The sequence below is a fragment of the Eleutherodactylus coqui genome, chromosome 1 (genome assembly GCF_035609145.1).
Source record: "Eleutherodactylus coqui strain aEleCoq1 chromosome 1, aEleCoq1.hap1, whole genome shotgun sequence".
Taxonomy (NCBI): Eukaryota; Metazoa; Chordata; class Amphibia; order Anura; family Eleutherodactylidae; genus Eleutherodactylus; species Eleutherodactylus coqui.
In genome coordinates, this window is record NC_089837.1 from 384,749,053 (window position 1) to 384,775,518 (window position 26,466).

The following is a 26,466-nucleotide window of genomic DNA, read 5'->3' on the forward strand; positions in this document are numbered from 1 at the left end:
TCCTGGCTCTTCCATCCCCCCTCCCCCCCATGCAGACAAGGACACCGTATATCGACTCGGCGTGAAAACCCAGCCGACTTACGGTCGTCTGAATAAGCCCTAAGGCTGGCTTTACATGACTGAGGAGGAACGCACAATAATGCTGTGGATTGTTTAATAAAGACTGAAAGCTTTTAACCCAATGCTGGACTTTCTCCATTTTCCTGTGCATCAGTTGTAGCTTCCAGCCAGTCCTTGCGTGGGAGCGACTGCAGAGGGGCCGGTTTCCGCTTTGCAAAAATCCACACCAATGGTTCAGATTTGGACTGTTTCTTGGATGTAGAAATGCTGTGGAATTTGCTCCCTGTAAAATCATATGTTGTGATGAGCCCTGCCCCTTGACTACACCTCTGTCTTGCTTTGACCCTGGGAAAACGTGGCCACCTTAATGATCGATCTGAGATTTAATTATTGTAATATGGTTGTGGTCCCCAATGTGTAATTCCATGTTGTGAAGAGATTCCTTTGAAAATGGTTTGCCAGCTAAACAAAAATCTAAGTACTGCATATACACATCCGTAGAATATACACATACCTGTAAAGCCACAGGCTTCAGCCAGCAGGAAGGTGCTCCAGGACAATAGGAAGAACAAGGCGGTCTCCAGTAAGGGAAAGCAGTGCAGTTTGGTAAACTTGGTTACGTTACAATACAGTTAAGGAAATATAAAAGCAAAATCAAGAATTACTCATATAAAGTAATAATAGACTTTGGAAATTAAAAGAGAAAAAAAATTAACTCACTAAAATCCTGAAGCGGTTTTTGCCTGTCAAGACCACACAGAATTTTAATGGAGGCGCAAAAGTTAAATGACAAAACATTATATAATCTAATATTTTCATAGATTTGCTTACGAATCAGGATGTGATGCACTTGCCATAGAAAATACATAAAAAATTGACATTTTGATTTCTTGGATGCCCCATTGACGTTGGAGGAAGTGCATCGAGCAATTCATGATCTTGCCATAAATAAATCCCCAGGAACGGGTGGTCTTCAGGTAGAGATTTACCAAAAATATACGGAACAGCTATCCCCCACCCCTGGTATGCGACACCTTACGACAGGCTCTGGAAATGGATTCTTTACCCTCCTCATTTTATGATGCCACTATCATAGTACTATTAAAACCAGACAAAAAGACCCCTTAGACTGCGGCTCATACCTCCCAATATCTTTAGTAAATGTAAATGATAAAATATTAACTAAAATTCTAGCTACTAGGCTTAACCAAATTATCCTAACACTTATTCACCCTGATCAAACGGCCTTAATGCCTGGTAAATCTACGACTATTAATATACGCAGAGTACAGACCACTTCCCAAATCAGTAGGAAATACGATATGCCATAGCTGGCTTCACGAGATGCCCAAAAGGCATTTGACTCTCTGGAGTGGAACTTTTTGGAAGCCTGCCTCCACGGATTTGGAATTGGCCCACAGTTCAAAAAAAATGGATTCGACTAATCTACCAATCTCTAAATGCCAATCTCCAAGTAAATAGTATCTCTTCTGAAACTTTCTCTCTCACGAGGGGGACCAGACAGGGATGCCCATTGTCCCCTGCTTTTTCACTGGCCATTGAAACTGCGGCTATCCGGTTAAGAGACACTCCCACTGTCACTGGTGTTGAGTGGGGGGTGATGAGAGTGTCATTGGAATATATGATGCCCTTTCTCCGAAACCCAGAACAGTCGCTTCCTCACGCCATGAATATCATTGACACTTTTTACAACTATTTAGATATTTTCAACTGCGACATGCTGCTAACGCCCAATTCCCTGCTGCTACGTTTCAAATTTCGAAATACCCCATTATAGGAGTTCTCAAATCCCACGGCCCTAAAAGTCCCATCTGTGGGTATCCCTAGCAGTAAAGAGATGAACTATATAAAGACATCAATCTTATCTTATCTATTTTATTCTAAAGATGGCTATACACATAAAATAACTGTGGGCCAAACGCTTAGCAGGCCCCATAGACAGTAGATTAAGGTCAGATTCCACCGAAATTTGCAGATTCAAAGAAACTGTTTAATATGTATGGGCACCATTATTTTACATTTGGGTAAAACGCTTTAATATCATAAATACATTACTCTGATAACCATTACAGCAAAAATCTGCACTTGTGGATATGTACGGTAAAGTAGAAGGCATTTTTCTTATATGTATTTGCATTTATAAATGTAACTGTGCAAACAAAAAGGATATAAGAGCTGTGCAAACGCCAGTACAAACACCCATTGCAAAGGATCCACTAAATATGCCAACAAAAACACCAACGGACTTGAAAAAGGCAGCAGCATCAAATGTATGCGAGTTCTCACCGGTTGGTTGATAAGCAACTATAGACCTAAGAAGAAACACAGTTTAAGAATTAGAATAACAAGCAGACAAAAAGTGAGAACTACTTGTAAAAGTAAGGAAGCTGAACTCAATAGTCAACATTGTGTTTGCAACATTTTAGGCTCTGTTCACACTGGTGTCGTAGTTTTCATATGATCTATGACTGATATGATGTATTCATTATTATCCAGTCCCCCAACGTTAGAGGGGTTGCCCAGTTGTAAACTATTGATGTCCTATCTTTATGATAGGACACCAATGGTAGATCAGTGGGGATCTGCCTCCCGGAACCACTGCCGATCAGCAGTTTGCCAGGCCAGTATGTTTCTGCAGGAAGCAGACAGGTCCTTTCTCACTGTGCAGTAGAGGCTTGGTATTGCAGGCAAAGTTCTTATTCACTTTGATGGGAACTTTGCATGTCATACCAAGTCCGGCCACTGCAGTGAGAATGGACCTATCTGATTCCTGCAGAAAGTTACAGTGTAGAAGTACACTGGCCTGGCATCCAGAGATTTCAAGAGGTTCATTCACATGTGCATATTTGCCTGCATATTTTGGGCATGCGCAAAAAAAACCCAAAACCAAATAAAAAAAAAAACGCAGTACACTTCATTTTTCTGTGCAACATGCTATGAGATGCTAAACACTGGATAATTGCACAAGACAATAAAACAGCTTGAACTTAGACTAATTAGCAATATCAATGGCTAGGAGCATCAGTGTTTTTTTTTTCTTTTTGGCTTGCGCAAGGAAAACACAGCAGGAAAAAATAAGCAGCAAATATGCTTTCTGCTCGTGTGAAGCCATTATAATTCAGTCTCTGTTCCTTTATTCTGTTTCTCTGCTTAAAAAAAAAGGAAACTAGCACTTCCATTTTTTCCTTCATTGATTTCAATGGGTTTAAAAAAAAACAAAAACAACCCGTAAGCAAAAACAGAAAGCTTGAGCTTACTTCCATTCTGTTATTTTTGTAACTGAACAAACTGCACTGCAGTATGGGCGGATCGTTAACTTTAAAAAAACAAAAACAAAAAAAAGGGAAAACAAGCAGAACGGAAGCAAACCGAAAGCTTTTTCAATCAAAAAAAAATAAAAATACCCTTAAAAGCAACAGGGAAAAAAGGAACTATTAACTTTGTTTTAATGAACTTCCTAAAAATTGCAATATGTGGGTTTTACTATTAGGATCTTATGTAAACACATCAATGAACATGTTTTTGATGCTACACAGTTATACTTCATTACAGCTTGTTAGCACTTTGTTAAAATATATGGTGGCAGTGAGGAGTATTTTCAGGTGATTGGTATAAAAAAGGGCGTATAAACTTGGCCGTGATAGTGACTGGGAAAAGAAATCAGAGAGGCATATTGGACTCTATCAAACATTTATTATAAATTGACATATTTACTTTTAGTCATATTAAAGTTCCCAGGTGCTACAGGTATTAACCCATTTTATACGATATGCATGTAAAAATATATATGAGAGGCGTTCATTAAAGTCTTCCCCTGACCCACTTCTATTTATCGCAGGATGCTAAAAATGCACATGTGTAATGATACAAGTCTCTATAGGTTACAAGCCAATTTGCAACTCTGAACTGAAAACAGTCTTTCCTTTACAGGCGCTGAAGTGGTGCGAGGTCTGATGGACCCAGTAAATACAGAGCAGTCATATGGTTTCTTTTTACTTGAAAAGCCGCACAGCAAGGGAGACGTTCAATGAGATGAAAGGGGTTTATGGGGAGGATTCGCATCATATGATTCAATCAAGAACTGACAGTCATTTCAAATGTGGTCAGACTTCGGTAGAAACTGCTCCAATTCCAGGGCGACCCCACTCCGCTATCAATGTACACACCATCCAGCAAGTAGAAGCTGACATTTTAGAAAGTCGTCACGTAACCATTTGCATTTAGCCCAAAAGGTCAAGATTAGTATGGGGTGCGGGAGCCGTGCTGTCACCACCGGAGGGGGGGGGGAGCCACGCTGTCATCACTGGTGGGGGCGTGGAAGGGGTGCGGGAGCCGCGATGTCACCACTGGTGTGTGTGTGTGTGTGTGTGGGGGGGTGCGGGAGGTTAAAAACGCCTGTCTCTAAAAGCAAAACTATCGCTCACTTTTATTGTTCTAACAAGTTTTAAGCGATGATCTGTGTGTCTAAATGGGGCTTTAGATTGTTAAAATAGATACTGCCAACATTCATGGTCTTTTAGAAATTTAAATCCTTAAGAATTTATTGGATATATTGCACCCATTAGCTTAGAACCCTGTATATTTACCAAGTGCAGTAATTTAAAGGGATCTTTCCAGTGGCAGACTGAACATACTGTTCACAAGTGACTACTGCTCAAGCATTGCTGTACTATAAAGCAATATATAAGATATACTCACGAAGACAATACTATGGCCACGGCGTCATTAAGTACACTTTCCCCAAACAACAGTGCATATAGATCCACGTCTGCATGCAGTTCATTGAATATTGCTAGGACTGTCACTATAATGGAACACAAGAGGAAGAATAAGCTTAGAGAGACATACAGCAAGATAAAAAGTAATGCACTGTAATATACAATTTATAGGAACATATATTTTAATCCATGTAAATAAAAGTTCCCAGAAGAAAACTTTAGTTTTTAATTTACTGCGGAGCATTAAAACCCAGCATGAATAACGTGCATAGGAAATTGCAGTGATAATTCTCTAGCAATAGATCTAACATTAATTTTAAGTTTGTGATAGATAAAAATGCAGTATCCTCAAAAAAAAAAAAAAAAACTAGATAAAACGGAGGTCGTTTTGGCTGCCGTGGTACCAAAACATTAGGCACTAACATTCAGCATCAGACGCAAAACTGAAACACTGACTTTGTACATGAGGATAAATGAAAGCCGCTCCCATTCAGTGCTAAATAGCTTGTAAGACCTGTGGCTGCGAATGTCAGCGCAGCACCTGTGCTTGTGACTTATGCAGAATCGGTTACTTAAAAAGTTTAGGGAAATTCCAAAAGCTATGTGAAAAATATGTAAGCCGAAGAGTTTTGGTTCTGTTACTTAATTTCCAGCTGTTGGAGTGTATGGAGGTGTATGTAATGTGCTGTATAACCGCTGATATACAATATATCAACACAACAGATGCTATAAAATACCATGAAGTTACATTACCTGGATCGGTAGCAGAGATGATCGCTCCAAAAAAGAGACAGTCAGTGTAGTAAAATTTACCATTCAGTTGGCCAACAAGCTTCATTAATTTTACTACGCCGTACATGAGATTTCTGTTACAAAAAAGGTAGCCATTTGTTAGATCAAATATGCATACAAAAATAAAGCTTTAAAACTAATTAAAAAATTAAATTGGTAGGCAAAAACTTAGTGGGAATAATATCAAGAAGCTAAGAGAGAGGAGATAAAATGGTAACCCCAAAGAACAAAATACCTTCTTACATGAAAACATTTATCTACTGCTAATAAGTTTACAGAAAATGCTAAAGAGGTTTGGTAGAAATATAAGATCACACCAAATATTAGTGTTACCAGATGAACTACGTAATATACAGTGTAGTAAAATATTAAACCCCAGAAATAGTTTGACCACAAAGGCATCACTAATAAGGCATCATGACTATGGTAAGCAACGGTACAGTGAACATAAAAATTAACAACGAAGTTGAGTCGGTCCAAGATTTCATCTTCGTTGGATCCAAAATCAATTGCAATGGGCAATCTGGACCTGAGATCAAAAGACTGATTACACTTGGTAGGAATGCAATGCAAGGAATGGAAAAGATCTGGAAAATCAAGGATATTAGCATTGCAACAAAAACCAGACTGGTCAATGTAATAGTCTTTCCCGACATATGGTTGCGAAAGCTGAACGCTCAGAAAAACAGAAGGAAAATGTATGTGTTTGAACTATGGTGCTGGAGGAGAATGCTACGGATACCTTGGACCACCATGACAATGAACAAGGTAGTGTTAGATCGCATCAAACCGAAAATATCACTAGAGGGCAAAATCATCAAACAGCGGCTCTCTTTTTTTGGACAAGTGATGCGCGCAAACTCACTGGAAACAGTACTGATGCTCAGCAAAGTCAGTGGAAAGAGAAGATCAGGACCACAAAGAGCAAGATGGCTAGATACAATCGAGGCCACCATGAACATGTCAATCACAGAATTGAAAAAGTGGCGTAAGACAGGAATGCATGGAGAACATTGATCCATAGAGGGACATAAGCTGTGGATTTTCTAATCTACAGCAAGTAATGCTTACCACAGCTCTTTAAATCACGTGTGAGAAAATTCAAAAAGATCCTGAATTGAAAGGTTGAAATCTGCTGCAGATCCATGTCACAGTCAGGTGCAGATTTTGACACAGAATTTTCAGCTACAGAAAATCCTCATCAAATCCACCATGCGTGAATGCAGCTCTGACTTTATTCTTCTGAAGTTTTAAACATGTAAAATGTACATCAAGTTTTACCTGAAATCCAGGAATATGGCTGAAGAAAGTTTGACACTGATTGAGGATGGGTTCGCAAATAGTGGTAGTGTGCCAAACTGCATGTATCTTAATGTACATTTATGTGGTTTTGCAATGCAGTTGTTGGATTTACGATTTTTAAAAGTTAAAATCTTTTTTTTTTTTTTTTTTTTTTCAAATCAAATTTTTATTAGATTTTTTATATAAACATACAAGGTATGGGCATGCCTCAACACATATGTAATACCGCAAATACAACAACCTTTTTGCTCCAAAAACCCTGGCTCTGCATTGACAACGTTACATAAAGGCTTTAACGAGAGATCAGGGGATTGAAGACCAGCGCGCGTCCGCTGCCCAAGTGGTCCCTGTGGACCCTCCGGACTGGAGGATCCACCCAACCTTTTACACAACACATATTGGGAAAAGTGGGTCGGGTAGGAGGGGGAGGGAATAGGAGGGTAGGGGGGTCTTGGCAACTGCACTTACTGTTGGGAGAAAACGTCTAGGAGCCTCAACTCACGCCAGGGGTGCCACGTTATAATGAATTTGTCATGTGTATTATTCTGCCAGCTCGCCAGTTCCTCAAGATTATAAATCCAATCCACCTTCTCTTTCCAGTGTGAAAGAAGGGGGGGTGCCTCAGACTTCCAGGACAGCGGGATCAGGGCTTTGGCCGCATCTATCAACTGGGCCACCAATCTGTCCCTCCGTGGGTGAAACACTTGGGAGGGTTTCCACAGGAAGACTATCTCCGGCGTTAGAATAAAGTTTTGCTTAATTTCACACAGCACCTCGCTCACTCCCCTCCAGAAGGACCCAAGTCCCCTGCAGGACCACCATATATGTAGGTAGGACCCCACTTCGGCGTCACACCTCCAACATCTGTTATGTGGCGCCAACTTGTATGCAGCCAACCACTGTGGTGTTTTGTACCAACGTACTAATAATTTGTAATGGGATTCTTGGGCAAGTATACATGGGGAAAGGCCGCAGGAGTTGGACAAAATTAGATTAATATCTGAAGATGTCAACGAGATGCTCAGTTCCTTCTCCCAAGAGGCGAGAAATCCTGGCTTGATTATAGCATGCGGCACAATAAAATGGCCGCGGAGCAGCGAAATTCTTCTTGCCCTGGGGTTGGGCTCGATTAAAGCGCGTTCAAAGGGGGTTTTGGGCCTGGTAGATGCAAAAGCTTTGAGAAAGTCCTCCATGACCCTTGTAACCGTGGCTTTCACCAAGAAGGAGGGAGACCAATCCGTCTGGATATTTTGCAAGATATCTACAGCCGGCAGGTGAGCCAGCGCCTGAAGGTCCCCCACCGTAAGGTGGTTAAATTTTTTCCAGACCGAGGTGGTAGTGGGATCTACTGGTAACCTCATGTAATCATGTATTAAACTAAGTGGGGCCACCGGGGAGGGCTCTGGTGACAGAGTCCCCTTCAGTTTATTCCACACTTCGCACGGTCCTTTCAGAAGAGGAGAGAACCCTTTTGCCAAGTATCTTTTCTTCTCAGGAAACCATAGGTCTTTCTGAGAACCACTGTAGGTATGGGCCAATGCCAGATTAGTAAGTATCCTGTCCCCTGACGGACACGCCAAGTCCATCCAGTAGTTCAACTGGGCTGCACGGTAATAATCCTGGACATTCGGGAGGCCTATACCTCCCTCCGATCTCCTTTTGATCATTAGGCTGTAAGCCAATCTGGGTCTCCTTTGCCTCCAAACGAAGGCCGCAAAGACCGTGCGAATCGTTTTAAAGAAACTGGGAGGTATATAGATCGGTAGCATTCTGATCTTATAAAGGATAATCGGAAGGATGTATGATTTGAGGATATTGCGTCTTCCAAACCAGGATATACAGGGTATGTCATAATCTTTCACAAGCTTTCTAACCTGGTCCAGTAGCGGGACGAAATTAGTTGCATATATATCCTCTATTTTTTGTGGGATTTTAATTCCCAGATAATCCATGGCTGTCTCCGACCAGACGAACGGTGAAGAACTAGCTAAGTTTTTGCCAACTGCGTGTGGGACCGAGACATTTAGAACCGTGGACTTGTCGAAATTAATTTTAAAATTTGATAATTCACCATAGGCGTTTAGTGTTTCGACAAGTCTACGGAGACCCTCCTCGGGGTTGGTGATAATAAAGACGATGTCATCCGCAAAAGCCGCGGAAGACAACCGATCGTTTCCGACCGCTAGGCCTTCTATCTTTGGGTCCTGTCTGACCTGAACAAGGAGGGGCTCCAGAGCCAAAATGAACAGCGAGGGCGATAAGGGACACCCTTGACGTGTGCCATTGTTAATTTCAAAAGGGGGGGACATAGTGTCGTTAACCTTAATTCTGGCATGTGGAGCGGCGTACAGAGAAAAGATGGCTGTTACAAAACTATCCGGGATATTGTAATTTAGTAGGGTGGTTTTCATGTACTGCCAATTGACCCGGTCAAAAGCTTTCTCTGCATCGGTTCCCACGAATACCATGGGGATATTCTGTGATTGCGCGTATCGGGAAGCATGTAGAAGTCTCCTGCAGTTATCCTTACCCTCCCTTCTTTTTACAAAGCCCGCTTGCTCCTTTCCAACAAGATCGGGGATAAATTTATCGAGTCTTCTGGCCAGTAGCTTAGCCCATAGCTTGGCATCAAGGTTAATAAGGGAAATAGGTCTGTAGTTGCTACAGAGAACAGGATCTCTTTTTTCTTTGGGAATTAAAGTAATGTGGGCTTCCTGAGCCTGTCTAGGGAGAGGGGCCCCACCTAGCAAGGAGTTAAATAAATCCGTCATCTTGGGCACCAGGATATCCTGGAGGGCCTTATAATAAGGCATAGAAAGCCCGTCCGGGCCAGGACTTTTATTAGGGGGGGAGGAAGCTAATATCTCCTTAACTTCTGCTTGTGTGACCGGAGTCAACAGAGAGTTAGCGTTTGCTTCGCTCAACTTCGGTAGAGGAATCCGACGGAGGAAAGACTCAATCCTATCTTTTGCTAACAGGGCTTCTTCTGAGGAAGTTTGTTTATCCAAATTATATAAGCCTGAGTAATAATGTTGAAATTCTTTAGCTATTTCGTTAGTGTCCATTGATATTTTCCCAGTATGGGTTTTAATGGCAGTTATTGTGTTTTTGGTCTTTGCTTTTTTGATTAGTGAGGACGTAAATTTACTTCCTTTGTTGCCCTGTATATAGATTATATGCTTCCAGAACAAGTGTTTTTTATTAAATTTTGCGTTAAGACAGAGTTGGAGATCTTTTCTTAGTTCCGTCAGCTTTCCCAATTCCGTTTTCACTTGGGAGAGTTTTACCTTTTGCTCAATGGTGGCAATTTGGGTTAATTTTTCGTCTATCTCCTTTTGCGCTATTTTCTTGGCCCTGGAGCCCATAGCGATCAACAGGCCCCTAACATATGCCTTGTGGGTTTCCCACACAGTTGGCACGTTCACCTCTCCCCCAGAGTTTAGCTGGAAGAATTCCTCTATTTGAGCAGTAATGGCGGAGACATTTTCCATAGAATCTAGCAAAGAGGCGTTCAGTCTCCAACGCCACTCCCTAGACGGCTGTCTGAAGGGGTGAAACGTTGCGTGGACCGGCGCGTGGTCGGAAACAGTCACTACATCTATGTGCGCCCCTTGAAGAGCTTTTAACAGCCCCGGGGAGACAAAAATGTAGTCCAATCTTTGTTGTGTAAGGTGGACCTGAGAGAGGAACGTATAATCTCTATCTACGGGGAACAGGAGGCGCCATGCATCTACCAGGCCCAATTCCTGCAAGCTTTTGTTCAGTTTTCTTAGCTTCGATTGGGATATATGGGAGCGACCGGTGGAGGAGTCCAACAGGGGATTCAGAGTAAGATTCAGGTCGCCTCCCAGGATAATTTGGCCTATTGCAAAATTTTTTATAATGTCCAATTGTGCTACCAACCATGCGACCTGATCTGTGTTAGGAGCATACAAGTTGGCGATGGTGATTTGCATGTTGTCTATCTTCCCCTTCAGGAGCAAAACTCTCCCCTCACCATCCGAGTACTGCGAATCGCATATGAAATTAACGGAATGGTGGAAGAGAGTTGAGACTCCCCTGGAGGCGGAGATCGCGTATGTGCTGTGGAAGTGCTGTGGAAATTGCTTACCCGGTAGCGTGAAGCACCTGGTCCCCTTGAAGTGGGTTTCTTGTAGAAGCAAAATTTTCGTCCCATATTTCTTAATCATACAGGCAGTGTTGTGGCGTTTGACCGGCGTGTTGAGGCCCCTGACGTTGAATGACGTAACCTTCAGCTCATTCATCGTACCTGCTCACAACGGAAGATAAGGCAAGAATTAAAGGAAAAAGTGATAAACGTTACTTATCTTACTCAGTTACCAAAGCAGAGGTAGAGGGACAGGGACAGGGACAGGGAGAGGGAGGGGGTAGGGAGAACGGGGTACGGAAGGCTTGTAGGTAAGGTGTGGAGCACCCCTAGGTGCTTACTGAGAGAACAACCGGGGTTGCCTCTCAGGGGTTTGAATCAAAAGATAACAAAAGACTCAGAAAAAATGGAGGACGGACTGCGTCCCGGAGTATCAACGCAGTGCTTAGTAATTAAACGATAACCAAGTCCGCCTGACCTGACAGGCACGATCGGGGACCCCCTCTAAAAGGGGGGAAGTATTCCAGCATAGAACCTTAGAAAAAACCGGAGTTTGAATAGAGAACAAAAACTTAACAAAATAGACCATTCTTAGCCTGGTAAATCATGCAAACAGAGAAACTCCCAACGGAAGGCGGAGAGGGGGGGGACGTCTGGCCCCCCGTAGGTGGCTGCACAGCCCGCTGAAAGTTCTGCTGCCTCTCCTCCTCCCGCTCGGATCAACAGGAGAAACATGAACCGTGGTACACCTCAACCCTAGGCAATAGGGTTGGCCTGCTCCAGGGCAAACGCGGTGTAAGTGGATTGTCCATTACTGTTCCAATTAGCCCTTCAAGAGTCCCTTGCTTCAGATTCGTCTCTGGATTTCTTTTTTTTCCCCTTTGGGGACTTGTGATTGACTACCGGCTGCCAACTCTCTGTCGCTGTTAAGGAGGGTAGTCTCACCGGTTCGGGCAGCGGGAGCCAATTAGGAATGTCCAGAGGTTCCATTTCCAACTGATGCCAGCAACGATGCAAGTCTTCCGGGGACCGTATATTAATCTTACGATCTTTATGGGTTATCCCCAGGCCAAAGGGGAATAACCATGCATACCGGATCCCCTTCTGTTTTAGGGCATCCAAAAGAGGGCGCATCATCCTGCGTTTTGCCAGAGTGGATGGGGACAAATCCTGGAAGATGCGAATGGAGGCGTCACCGTAACGTATGTCGTTAATTTGCCTTGCAGCCTTCAGGACCTCCAGCGCATCAGGGAAGGCCAAAATCTTGCAGATAATGTCCCTCGGTGGTTCTGAAGGCGGGGGAGGGGGTTTAAGCGCCCTGTGGACTCGCTCGATGCAAATGGTCGCCGCTCTCTCCTCTCCTAGCAGTTGGCTGAAGATCTCTTTGGTGACTTTCATTAGGCACTCTGCCGCCCAGGACTCAGGAAGCCCCTTGATGCGCACATTATTGCGCCTGTTTCTATTTTCAATGTCCTCTTGCATCAAGAGGGCTTTGTTAATTTGCAGGTGGTGTTCTTGTAAGGTCTTTTCTACCTCTAGGGAGTGCGATGTGATCGCTGCAGTAGTGGACTCCAGCTCTTCAACTCTGCGCCCCAGCTGCTTCAGCTCTTCTTTAATTTCAGTCAAATCAGTTTTGACTGGGTGCAGGGCTTGTGATAGGAGCTCTCTCATAACGCTCCTGGATAAACCTTCTCCCTCCTCTCCATCTGAAGAAGCCCCGTCCTCCCCCTCCTTACTGTTGGTGACAGAGATCACTGCAGCCGGCGCCATCTTGCAGGGAGCACGAGGAGAGCGGGAGCTCCGTTCTTTAAGGTATCGCTGCATGTCCGCTTGTCCTTTACTTGCTCTGGGGGTGCTCTGGGCCTCTCCCCCCTTCTCTCTGCCGGTTTTGCCCATTTAAACTTCTTGTAGCCGCTGTGTGGGGTCCCCGCGGGTGCCGGTGTGATGGAGCTCCGGGCTCAGCACTCCATCTTCATCAGCGGTCAGGCTCCGCCCCAAAAGTTAAAATCTTAACAAGCTTCACCTGTAAAAATTGTGCAACCAATATCCACATTTCAAAACCATCCAATCTGTGGTAAAACCCATGCTTTATTGCCACACGAGACACATGGAAACCCTAGAGAATGCTGACATGTCGAAAAAATCCCCAGTGGCAAACTCCACACCACAAAGCGATTCTGACATAATTTCACCTTTTCAACTGAAAGAGGATGAGCCATGATCTCCTCTATTATAACAGTGTGACAGGAGCTACGGCATCATCATCAGTAACTGACTGGAATGTCTGTGGCCCCATCTGAAAAGTGTGTGTGGTACACTCCATCCATGTAATATCACACAAAAGTTATGCTGACTAAGAAACTAACTAGTTTAAGAACACATTAACCCAAGTAAGTTTAACCTGCTCAGAATGAGATCATATGACCATCTAAGAAACGTCAGGAGTTTCAGCTAGAAAGGAATACCTAACCAAGGTAACACTGGCTAATATACACTTAGTGGTCAGTTACCTAAGGAATGGAAAAAAAAAGTACCAGAGTGGCCCTTTAAGCCACATAAGACTTTTGGAATTATTTCATATTACTACATGTCTTGTAATTTTCATGTTTGGCAAATCAATAAATATATTTTCCACATCTGCATCTCCCAAGACAAAATAAATCCTACATTAACCCTTTCCAATCTTGTGTTGGAGCTCTGTTCTGCATAGTGTAATATGCATATGCAGAACAGCCTCTGATATCAGAGCTCTGTTCTGCATCCACCTGTTTTTAACCCTTTCCAATCCAATTTGTATCCTGGTTTTCCTAGGGGGCTTACTCTTTTTCTGCCATTATACAACGGCGCTATCTGCTGGCTAGAGCCAGTACTGCATGAGGTGACATGTTGGATAGGCTCCAACAGCAGAGAGGCTGGCAATATACAGTAAGAGAACCCTGATGGATGTCTTCCAACATCGGAGCTATATAGCCTTAAATTATAATGTCTTCAGATGTCAGACAGTGGATTGAAAAGGGTTAATTGACATAACACTACTGATTTCTAATTTCTGTAATAACTTAAACAGAGAAATTAGAAATGAATAGAGTCTCATAATCTAAAATGTATGTTATAGCAATATACGTAAATAAGTGGTGGGGGGAAGATGCGGGTGGCAGGGAAATTGGATTGGAAAGGGTTAAGGGTACCGCCACTCCTGCAGGTTTTGAATGTTTTTTTTTCTGGCAGTCTCCGAAGCTCAAGTCAGGTGTGCATCCTAAAGGGAGAGAACGCATAAAAGATAGTTACGAACTCGCTTCTTGAACTCACTCCTGGTCTTGCCTTGATAAATGCCCCCTGCACACGGGCGGAAATGGCGTTAGAAAACGCAATCCTAGGCAGACAGATGCGATTTGTCTGCGCAAAATCACACGCAGAAAACAAATCGCGGCATGCTCTATTTCTGTGCAGGGCTCGCAGAGCACCGCACAGAAATGTCACTCCGCGGCTGCCGGCTCCGGTCTGCGCATGCACCGGCTGGCCGGCAGATCAAAGAGCCGGAGCCGTGGGAGAGGTGAGCGCCGCACTGGTCCCTGCAGGGGCTCGGGTCGGGTCCTGCTGCGAGAATGCACATATAACAGCATGTTTATCCAAAAACACCACCCCAATATGGCTGTGTGTTCTTGTTGTCAGACAGTAATTATCTAGATCTAATACACCAGCACACATGAAGATTATAAACTGCACTTATTTAGCCCAACGTGTCCAAAATACCTCATCCATTAGCGCTCAACTATGAATTATATTCATGGCCAATATTGGTCATTAATTCTAATGTTCTCCATAATTTATAACTCTACAGAACTGTCCGTGTCTTGCTGTCTAATTGCATTTCCTCTTCTGCAATGTTTTATAAACTGATACAAGCAATATAAGTAATTCAGACCTCTAATTATTATTTATTTTACTTAAGATGAAATCGTTCACATTAAACATATCCTTTAAAGTTCTGTTGAACACTGAAAGTTAGGGCTCTTTCACACGAGAGTAGAGATTTTCGATCGGCCATGTCAAGGCCACAGCGCAACCAAAAATTGCGTGAACGGGTAAACAATCTGCTGTTTGTGCATCTGTTCAGACGGCCAGGGTCCGGCGCATATACGCTGAGCTCGGATTGTGATCGGGTGGAGGGGGACAGTTTAGCAGAAAAGCTTTAACACATGGCATCTCTGGTAGGCAGAGCTAGAAGATGGGTGTAAGTCAGTGAAAGCAGAGGGAGAGCTCGGATGACTAGTGGAGGTGAATCGCCCATCAGACAGTTCACCAGGAACTTGCCGACCACACGGAGAGCAGAAAAGATACAGTATTTATGTGTTCCAAGAATTTAGTTTATAATGCTCAAAGTGACAGAATTCCTTTAATTTAGGGTTTCATTTTAAAATCAAGTTACTTGCATCTCTATATGCCATTACAGAAAGCAAGTAAGGGAGATGGAATAACTCCTCCACAGTGCCACCTATTGAAAGGCAGCATTCCTTCAAGTCAAAGTCAGACTTTTTATAAAAAGTCTGACTTTGACTTGAAGGAATGCTGCCTTCCAATAGGTGGCACTGTGGAGGAGTTATTCCATCTCCCTTATTTGCATATTACCCAGAGGAGCGTGCGTGGCCATTTGAGTCTCCTCACCTAGTTTATAGTATATAGTTGCTCTCCCTAAGGAGAAAAGAGTGTTCATTACAGAAAGCTACGCACAATTAATGTGAACAGGTGTTTCCAGAGGACGGCCATGCAACTTTTTATACAAGATATTTTTTTGGGCATCCGTAAAAGATGGCATGAATTTCAACCTTTTCCATAGTTTTTTTCCCCTCACACACGGGTCTTTATTTTGTTACCTTTGCAACATGCATTGTTTTGGCATTTTTTAAGTCCTATGAAGAAGCCAATAGAAAAATCACCAGCAAAAGTGCTATAAGTAGAGTATACAGCATAAAAAAGAAGATGCAAACACATTTTAAAGACTTTAAAGCTAGAAATAGCTGGCTGCGTCTTATTTCATGTTTTTGTTGCGGGGCAGTATAAAACAAAAACGCAGAGACACTGCTAAATACCGCGTGAAAACAGCCTATGGTTGGGCTCACACAGGCGGCTTTGTATTGCAGATTCCACGATTGCTCACGGATGATCCGCGGTAAAACGTGGGCATGCATTTTCGATTTTTCGTGCACACTTGCGATATGAGTTGCGTATTCTGCGAGCGGGGGTAGAATTGCAGCATGCTCTATTTTGCTGCAGAGTCTGCGCGGACAGCCTGCAACCCGCAGCCCATACGCAATTAACACTGCGTATGGGCTGTGGGTACCCGTGTCATTGCTAAACTACTGCGCAGGAAATAAAACAAAAAACCCCCTGAACTGTGCATGACCGCCTGAGTGCCTCCACGGTCATCCGCAGTACAGTTAAGGGAGGTGCGCAGGGGTCGCCGGCTGGGCTTACAACTGGATCCACTGCGGGCCTCCCGTATGCGGAATCCAACCCTCTCATGCCAGCCCAGCATAAAGACTATGGCTGCAACTGATCACTTTCTCTGGTTTTAGTCTGTCCCAACTCTGTGGACAGATAGATACAGCTAAACTGCAAACTAGTTTTTCTCTGTGATGTATAGCATTATATCACTGTTATTAGCCATCTGTATATGAGGGGGTATAGAGCACATAGAGTATGTGTATCCTACTGTTAAAAGTCACCTGAGTAACAATAAATGTAGTAAAAATAGAAAAAGCAAAAAAATATACTTGTCTGGTAGCTATTGTGACACCAACACATGTTATATGGGGATCAGTCGCCAATGCACCATTGCATTCACCACATAATGTAGGTTACTCAAAACATACAAAGATTATGCTTGAACCATCCCTTTTTTTTTTTTTAAAGCTACTTCTCAATGATTATTCATGACCACCAACTTGTGCCCGTTCTTAACGGCTGCAGTGAGCCAGCCCTGGCTTTTCTACTCTTTCCCTAAAAGTTTTTTACGATGTTGAACATATGTGAAAAAGTTTATTATTTGAACAGCAAAATGTTTACTTTAGTAACCCTAACAGTAAGGCTGATTTATACGGAGCGATGATCGCTCAAAAAAAACCAAAAAAACATAAATTTTAAATATCGCCTAAAAGCGATCGTTTGAGCGATAATTGTTGCGTCTAAACGCGCGGCCATAGTGCACTTTTCGTGCACTGCTAGTTGATCGTTAAATTCAAGCTAGCCTAGAAATATTTGTGCAGTCTTATCAGGACCGCAGGCTGAGTTCTCCACAGGTAGTGCTGATAGCACTGTTTCAGCTAGTTAACCCATTGGAGAACAATGGAGCTGAATGGAGATAAGAGCCCTCCGGCTTTTAACTGCTTTCAGCTAAGGCTTTATTTGCAGGCTAAGCAGCTATTAAGTAGCTGAGTAGCTACTTAATAGCTTATGCAAAATGATCGCTGAAAGCGGTCACTCAAACTGTCGTTTGAGCGATCATCGCTACGTGTAAATGGGCCTTTAATCGGCCTTGCTCACATTGTGTTTAGTTAAAGGAGATGTCCCGAGGCAGCAAGTGGGGTTATACACTTCTGTATGGCCATAATAATGCACTTTGTAATATACATTGTGCATTAATTATGAGCCATACAGAAGTTATAAAAAGTTTTTTACTTACCTGCTCCGTTGCTAGCGTCCTGGTCTCCATGGTGCCGACTAATTTTTGGCCTCCGATGGCCAAATTAGCCGCGCTTGCGCAGTCCGGGTCTTCTGCTGTTCTCTATGGGGCTCCGTGTAGCTCCGTGTAGCTCCGCCCCGTCACGTGCCGATTCCAGCCAATCAGGAGGCTGGAATCGGCAGTGGACCGCACAGAAGAGCTGCGGTCCACGGAGGAAGAGGCCATCTTCAGCGGTGAGTAGAGAAGTCACCGGAGCGCCGGGATTCAGGTAAGCGCTGTGCGGGTGGTTTTTTTAACCCCTGCATCGGGGTTGTCTCGCGCCGAACGGGGGGGGGGTTTAAAAAAAAAAAAACCCGTTTCGGCGCGGGACATCTCCTTTAACACACCTAAGGTATACACTGAATATAGCCAGACAAGAGTGTTTTGTTTTTTGCCTCTACCACGGTGGTATGTGGTTATAGAATTTATGTATGTATGTATGTATGTATGTATGTATGTATGTATGTATGTATGTATGGTGCAGCACAATGCTGTATACTTGGTCTATAGAGAAAAATGGACAAATTAAAAATAGATCAGCTCCAATTTGGCACATAATAAGTTCTAGACTGCAGCAGACCAGGAAACATAGAAGATCTGCCTTTAAAAATCTCCATTCACAAGATAAACGTGCTCTGGGCACCAAACCCACAATTTTTTTTTTTTAAGTCATGAAAGGGTTAATATTAGTTTCTAATTCTTTAAAACTTCCCTCCTTTTAAAATGTGTAACAAATTCCCCTCTGTAGCACAATTGTGTCAAGAAACAAAAAACTGCAGAGTAGAGAAAGATAAATATAGCATTAGAGCACCCAAGCTGAGAGATACAGAATCTAGACACAAAGCGAGAGATTATTTCCGTGCGGCAATGACTGTACATCATCCGTGTCCTCACACTGTTATGACTCACCCAATGATGAAGCACGAGACTGCAGTACCAAAGAAAGCATAGGTGAGGATCGAGCCAATATTTCTGAAGAAGTGTCTCTGAAAAATGAACAGACAAGTTGGACTTTAGGATGCAACCCCCTTAAAGTGAGGTCCATTGGGCTGGCTGGCGGAAGGGGTATACATGGTTGGAGAATATCAAAGGGCCATTATAGTTATAGCAAATTATATTTTCATTCTAGAATGAAAGATCAACAGTTTTACAATATATTGTCTGCATCAATTTCCCATTTTATGGGGGGGGGGGGGGGGAAGGGGGGGGTTGTTTATCCATCTTAAAGCGCTACTTTAAACGCCATATTCACAGGTCGTTTACAGTTAAATAAATAGTGCACGTATAAACGTTATCATATCAAGCATAGAGTACTTCAATAAATCACAATAATGAAAACTGAACAGACATATATAGAAAGTACGAGTGGAAACATGCACTTTAGTATGGAAAAATACAGTGTGCAAGCGGCTTCCCACATTAATGTGTGTAGACAGTGACACCTAGTGGTCATTCTGCTTGCAACATTAAACCCAATTTATATAAGCAACAAATTATCCATCACATCAAACGTCAACAAGTGAAATAAAGAATTAGAAAAGTTTTCTAAAAGGATTTGTTAATAAAGCATCAGCCACACAGCAGCAGCACGATTAGTCAGTCATTGCTGGTTGTCTTAGGGGAATGCTCCACACTTCCATTGCAATTGTATTGATCAGTCTTTCCTAAAGTGCTACATTTAAAAAAACTGTACTTCATATTTAATAGTTGTTACAGAAGACATTATATTCATCAAAAATACTGACAAAATTATATTTACTAAAATATATTAAACAGTGCCTCAAAGAAAACGTTCTTGTGGAAGATATATTCCAAGACCATTTCACCTTACTGGGTAATCCGGACTTACCTTTTTTAAACTGTATCCAGCATGGAAAATAATAGGTGGCAATAAAATGTTAAAGAAGACTTCTGGGTCAAAAGTTACCTGTGAAGAAAAGAATAATGCATTCTGATTACATTGGTACTGGAATTGGGGTTACAGTGCATGCTGTCTGGGGAACTAAACGCAGAGATAAGAAGATCACCATCTCTCTTAATTGATTTAAGAGCATTATGCATGGCCACAGAAGGGAGTTCTATTACAGAGGTAAAGTACGTGATGTTAGAATGCAGACCGGCTTCTACTGCCCCTTAGGAAACGTGGATTTTTGCTGTGCTCAAATGAACTAACTTCACTGTTAAGTACCCAAGTACCATCTACTACTAGCTAAAATTTAGGAATAATAATAATTAGGTATCAATTTGTAATACCTCGCTAACCATATCAATAACATTCAACTAACATCAGTACTTTTTCACATGAAGACAAGTTAAGGAATATAGTATGCAGCTTCCTCTCAGGGGAGAACACTCCAACACAGTCTATTAGTAGGGCCAATTACAGCATACGCTCATGATGTTACTTAAAACCTTGCTCAATACCCTATGTGACATTTTATTTTCCCCCTTGCCAACAAATAACTGATATTCTGTAAACAGAGACTTGAGCACCACATATTAAGGACACTGATTAATTTAAGTCCTATCTTTCCCTACAGCAGGCCTGTTTAACGTCCCCTCTGTGTTTGCAGACATACATTCCTAACAGAGACCAGCTTCACTTACAGTTTGTCGCGTTGGGATTCTTATTTGGTGCTTGCCAGAAGCAGCCTTGCCTTTAACAGGACTGGGATCAGTTAGTTCTTTCTTTGCTCTACAACTAGTGTCAGACCATGTCCTCTCAGGGCCACAGTGCTACTGTCTCCTATCCAGGTCCCTACAGCACACAGACCCAGTTACTTGTTCCTGTCCATAGCAGCAGCTCCACATAATCTGCAAAGCTAGTGACCCTCCTTTCAGCCGGAGCAAACTATGCAACAGGAAAATTGGTGAGCAGGCTCAGTCCTTTCTTTCTGCTTCTTTTTAGGATCTTTCAACATGTGACCACCCAACAGCCAATCAAAGCACAGCGACAATACCGGGTGCAGTTTTCCAAGCTTGCCAGTAGAGGTCAATAAAACCACAGGTTTCCCATCTCCAAGGCCAAGGCAAACTTAACAGTTTAGGGCGAGCCCCATACAACATGACATTTCTATTAAATCAAAAGTCTTCAGGTCAAGATACAAACACATTTAAAAAATAAGGCCTAACATTCATTTTAGGTTGGACTTTATAATAGTCTTCTGAACAGTTACAAGTTTTACTTACATTTTTAAAAGGGTGGTCCGATATAAGGAAACCAGCATTAACGCCTCTCCCCGTTCCCCCATTCGTCATCCGCCGCAGGCTCAATCTTCCTGTGCCGGCAGACGGCGGAGACCAGAGCCGGCAGCAGACAACAAACAGGAGAGCAGGAAGTGGCGAGTAACTGTTGGTTTATTGTTTTATACCATGGGGGACCGGGTTACAAGGGTTTCCATTAAAGGGGTTGTCTCGCGGCAGCAAGTGGGGTTATACACTTCTGTATGGCCATATTAATGCACTTTGTAATATACATCGTGCATTAATTATGAGCCATACAGAAGTTATTCACTTACCTGCTCCGTTGCTAGCGTCCCCGTCGCCATGGATCCGTCTAAATTCGCTGTCTTCTGGCGTTTTTAGACGCGCTTGCGCTGTGCGGTCTTCTGCCTGGTGAATGGGGCCGCTCGTGCCGGAGAGCTGGTCCCGCGTCGTCACGTGTGCCGATTCCAGCCAATCAGGAGGCTGGAATCGGCAATGGACCGCACAGAGCCCACGGTGCACCATTGGAGAAGACCCGCGGTGCATCGTGGGTGAAGATCCCGGCGGCCATCTTGGAGAAGGAAGAAAGAAGTCGTTGCAGAGCGGGGATTCGGGTAAGTAATATATATATATATATATATATATATATATATATATATATATATATTTATTTTTTTTTTTAACCCATCCCTTGGGTTTGTCTCAAGCCGAACGGGGGGCCTATTGGAAAAAAAAAAAAAAAAACCCCCGTTTCGGCGCAAGACAATCCCTTTAAATTAGACAACCCCTTTAAAACGCATAAATAAAACTTGTGACTGTTCAAAAATAAGGCCCAACTTTCAATTTAGATTGGACTTTCTAATGTTTTTCTGAAGTGTTTTTGTGTTTGAGCTGAAGACTTCATATTTTATAAGAGTTTCTTTATACCACAGGGGAACCTGGTGACTGGGGTTTCCCTTAACTCAGACGACCCCTTAAAGAGCGAAACACAATATCATTGGACCACAGCACTATAGAAAAATACTATAAAAGGTTCAGCAATGCATGCATTAGATTATAACAGGATCATTTGTAAATCGGACACGATGCTCAATCTGCAGTACAAAGCGTAGCAGCATAGCGTTATAAGGAGCTGTAATAACGCACCTATGCAGCTGGACTGTGCCTCTGGTTTCATATGTGATTCTATTGGAACCTGTATTAGGCAGATATTTGTGAGCACTGCAGTGCTATACAGTGCCAATTATAAAAGGCACCATACGGGTGTTGTAGAGACTCAGTATAGGCTTTATGCACACAGCCAGGGGCGTAACTATAGTGGATGCAGGGGATGTGGTTGCACCCGGGCCCAGGAGCCTTAGGGGGCCCATAAGGCCCCTCTTCTCCATATAGGGAGCCCAGTACTATGGATAAAGCGTTATAGTTGGGGGCCCCGTTATAGGTTTTGCATTGGGGCCCAGGAGCTTCAAGTTACGCCTCTGCACACAGCTTTACCTTGTGTGCATTTTCCATTAATTCTAGGGCAGAAGGTTTAAATGTTAGTAAGCATTCTACATAAACTTAGTCTAATGTACTGTATATGGCTGGAGAACCAAGTGCAGGACTGGTCAACATAAAACAAGGTTCATTACTACTATAGCAGTTAGTAGCAGTGAATAGCACATAGCAAGCTCCACATCAGAGTATTTTAGGTCACAGAAGTGAAGCCTCATGGGCAAAGCAGGCCAAGTTAGTACTAGCCTCTAAGGCAGGTTTCAGATGTGCAATGAAGCCTGAGTACAGCCAGTGGCAAAGACTCGGGCAATAATAGATGAACTCACTAAAATCACTCTCGCATACAAAGCCATTTATCTCAGAGTACATGATAAATGCAATTAAAGCAATTTTTGTGGCAGAAAACAAAAAGCCTGATACATTTTGTAGAGTTCAAAACCCTGCCGAGCACAATTCCCAGTACATAGTCAAGCAGTTGTACCACGGATGCCTCTCGTAGAAAGAGCCAGACATCTAATGTTTCTTGCGTTCATTATATGTCATTTACTGGTATGCATATACTTGGAGCCAGACAGGGAAATGCTAATATTTGCAAATGTTTACCAAGGGTGGTTTCACATTTGTGCTCAGGGTGCACTTTCCTGCTATGTTTGGGAATCAGGAAAGGGGAATCCCTGGGGCTAGACAGCCCCACCTTTGGACAGAACCCAGGGCAGGATGGAACCCATTGACTATAATGGAACCCTTCCACTTTCTGTTCAGCTGCCTGACTTTTGGAGAAAAAAAACTGATGAAAGTTGCATTTTTTTTCTTCTGGTATTTTAGTAAGATCTATGAAGGAACCTCTGATTGGAGGTCCAAAGATGTTCAACTGGTGTAACCCATACCTACAAACTTAAACACTGGCCAAATGTGGGTTTACCAGTAACTAAATGGTGAATTTCAGTTAATTTTTTGTTAAAGTTAAGAATCTATTTTCATAAGATCATTAGAAATTTACAGGTAGGTATTGCTTCCAGAGACCATGCATATTACTGCAGGTAACAGAAAATCCAACTGCGTCACACCAGCAGCGGTAACTTTTGGCTGGATTTTGCCTTCAAAGGGAATCAGTCATCTACTTTTAGCTTTAGAAGCTAAGCTTATGGGTTGAAAGAAGGTGACCTGTGGATTCCGGGAGTGGCGCTACTAAGTAGTCCGCCTATTCTAATTTTATGATGGACAGACTACTTAGCAACGCCACTCAATTCATTCAGGTGACAGATTCATTCAAGGGAACCCATCACCTCCATACAGCAGCATAGACTAAGTTAGGGTGCTGTTAGGAGAGGTAACAGGCAGCTGAGTGATGTAGGTTTTTAAACTCATGTGCTCCCTGGTTCCCGCACCGTCACCCTATGAAGGTAGCACAACGCACAAAAATCTGACTCTCCAGATTGCTGTGCACATGCTCTCCCATAGACGTCTATGGAACGTCTCAAAAGTGTGCCTTTTTAAATAGCTTTCCAGAGGCGGCAAATTAAAAGTAGTTAGAAGTTAGGTATAACGTTTTATAGATATCGTATTAGTAGTCTTTGTGTGGTTAAGCAACAGCTCAAGCTATAGAAATAAAGGTCAACAGAGAATTAAATTTACAGACTAGTCAGGTTATGTTTCAACTTAGTGTGCCAAATCATTCAAATCACCCTTCCCCTGGTGATCCCCTTCAGCCAATCAGCATCAAGAACAGTTAACTGACAGGCCTGATGACCCTAGGCATATTAGTCATTGCACTCCAACCATACTTGGAGCGCAGAACACATGCTCTGATTGTGCATCATTACTGGAGCACGTTCCACAGCACATAGTGTGCTAGCTGTGCTCCATCCAAAAGCAGGTTTGAAAGCAGAGCATCAAAATGGTAGTGCCCAATACAAAACCAGTTTATCCTAGATGGACAGTTGTGCAGATCACATCATCATCATCATCATCATCACCACCACTGTTCTGACTACTCATTAGCTCTTTCACATTGTTGCCATTAATGGATCGTGAATTACTTACTGCAACCATTTTATCCATTCCCTTCATACTTCTGGTCACATGATGTATGATCTTGCGCTGCTCAGGCTGTTCATCATTGCATCTGCTGGAGCATGAGCACTCTGCACTCCAGTAGGTCACACAATTCACTCTGTGGTGACAGGTTAAGGCCCATTTACACACACATATCTTTCAAAAGATTGAAAGATCAGAGATCGTTTTGCATAAATTACTAATAGGCACCAATTTCTATTAGTACTTTATCAGCTTAATTTGCATGCAAATGAGCCTCTGGAAACTGCTGCAGAACTCATCAGGAGGTCTGAGCTCTGTAATTAGCTCCATTGTTCAGCCATAGGCTGCTAAGAGAAAAGAAAGTAATCTCTAGTTTCCCGTGGAGAATTCAGCACCATGGACATCAGACACAGCCTGCGTTCCTGCTTGTCAGCTGTTTTGCCGAACCATGGTTTTCAAGCAGAACTGAAAACAGAAAGGCAGAAAACTGAAAGATGGGCACATTTAGACAACGATTATCGCTCAAAAGATGGCTTTTGAGCAATAATTGTGTCTAAATTGGCCTTCACTCTGGGAGTAATCAGAAAATGCAATGATGACTACATCTTAAGTCCCATTTACACGCAAAGACAATCTTTCAAAGCACTGAAAGATTGACAGTTCTAGCGATCATTTAGCATCAAGTGCTAATGGAGACTAATGTCCATTAGCCCTTTATTAGCTTCATTTGCATGTAAATGACCCTCCTGGAGCTGCTGGCAGAACACAGCAGGTGGTCTGAGCTCTGCAATCTGCTCCCTTGTTCTCACACTACAATGTAATCCGCTGCTCCCATGCAGAACACACCATGCAGTCTGTGTTATCTACTCTCCAGCTGAAGGATGGATTTTTAAGCTCACCCTAAAAATCATTGTTCAGCTGAAGAGTGAACGATGGCAGCATTTACATGCAATGATTATCGCTCATATGCCATTGTTTGAACGTATTTTGAGCGATAATCGTGTGTAAATGGGGCTTTATTCTGTACTGCATGTACACCCTACATTGAACTTCCTCAGACTATTTACATACAGTAATATAGTTGTGGTGGGATCTCTGTAGGCAGTCATTTCTCCTGACCATAAACATGCATGCTCAGCTCAAGAGTATGTTCATATTCCAATGAGCAAAGAGGAGGCCAGTCGAAAGCCTTATTTGGGTGCAATGTCTGTTATTTCAATATACTTTGCATTTCCTTATAGTAAAGGACTGTAAAGATTAATAATAAATAAGGGTAATGGAATGGGTCAGGAAATACCTTTAACTAATGAGTAGCTGAAAGCAGTGTATCTAAGGAAAGGGAAACCATTTAATTAGATGCGCTCCCCAGTGCTTAGCATAGCAGCTATATTTAGGTAACGTTATAGAGTTCCCCATTCTAAAAGGTCTACAATCATCATCTGAGAATCTGTATATTCTATGTCCTAGTGACATGCGTTCACTAAATGGCATCCACAGCCCAGATTTGTGGGCCTAAGTTAACTATGACCTGTAGTGGTAGAGTTACCTTAATTCACAGAGCTCACAGGATCGGCTGGGGAGAGGATTTAGGGCTGGTTCACATCAGCATTGTGGGTTACATTTTCCTGCTCGTTATGGGAGCAGAAAACCAGAATCCCCTGGCTGAACTTATCTGTCTTATGTGGGAATTGAAGGGTGACAAATGAACCCCATTGACTATAATGGGATTTGCTTGGTTTCCATCGGACTATCCGGCATTTTACAGAATGAACTAGTGCCGCAGGCAGCGCTATTTTGTCCAGTATTTTAATAAGATTTCAGTGATGGGACTCTTGATGCGGATGTGAAAGCGCCGTTTACTCGAACATATTTTTGGACCTAAATATGCTTGCGCCTGTGTTTAGGAGCCCAAAACTGCATGTAACTAAATCAATCTAGATCAAAACGAGAAACACACACCTCACAAATAACGTATGCCACCTGGAACATACAGTGCTGCGAAAAAGTAT

General features: G+C 42.8%; 1 protein-coding gene across 4 annotated transcripts in view; it reads right to left on the minus strand.

Annotated features, from left to right (window-relative positions):
- Positions 1-26,466, minus strand: part of SLC9A7 (solute carrier family 9 member A7) — an 88,424-nt gene that overhangs the window by 35,012 nt on the left and 26,946 nt on the right. For 3 of the 4 annotated variants that reach the window (XM_066579444.1, XM_066579452.1, XM_066579428.1), the window contains exons 3-8: positions 19,572-19,649; positions 18,632-18,708; positions 5,553-5,665; positions 4,780-4,885; positions 2,252-2,393; positions 575-680 (exon numbers count right to left, since the gene is read on the minus strand). In XM_066579444.1, coding sequence (XP_066435541.1) covers positions 575-680; positions 2,252-2,393; positions 4,780-4,885; positions 5,553-5,665; positions 18,632-18,708; positions 19,572-19,649 — 622 coding nt within the window. Of the gene's footprint in view, positions 1-574; positions 681-2,246; positions 2,394-4,779; positions 4,886-5,552; positions 5,666-18,631; positions 18,709-19,571; positions 19,650-26,466 lie in introns of all 4 variants that reach the window. The other variant, XM_066579436.1, reaches the window with a different exon arrangement.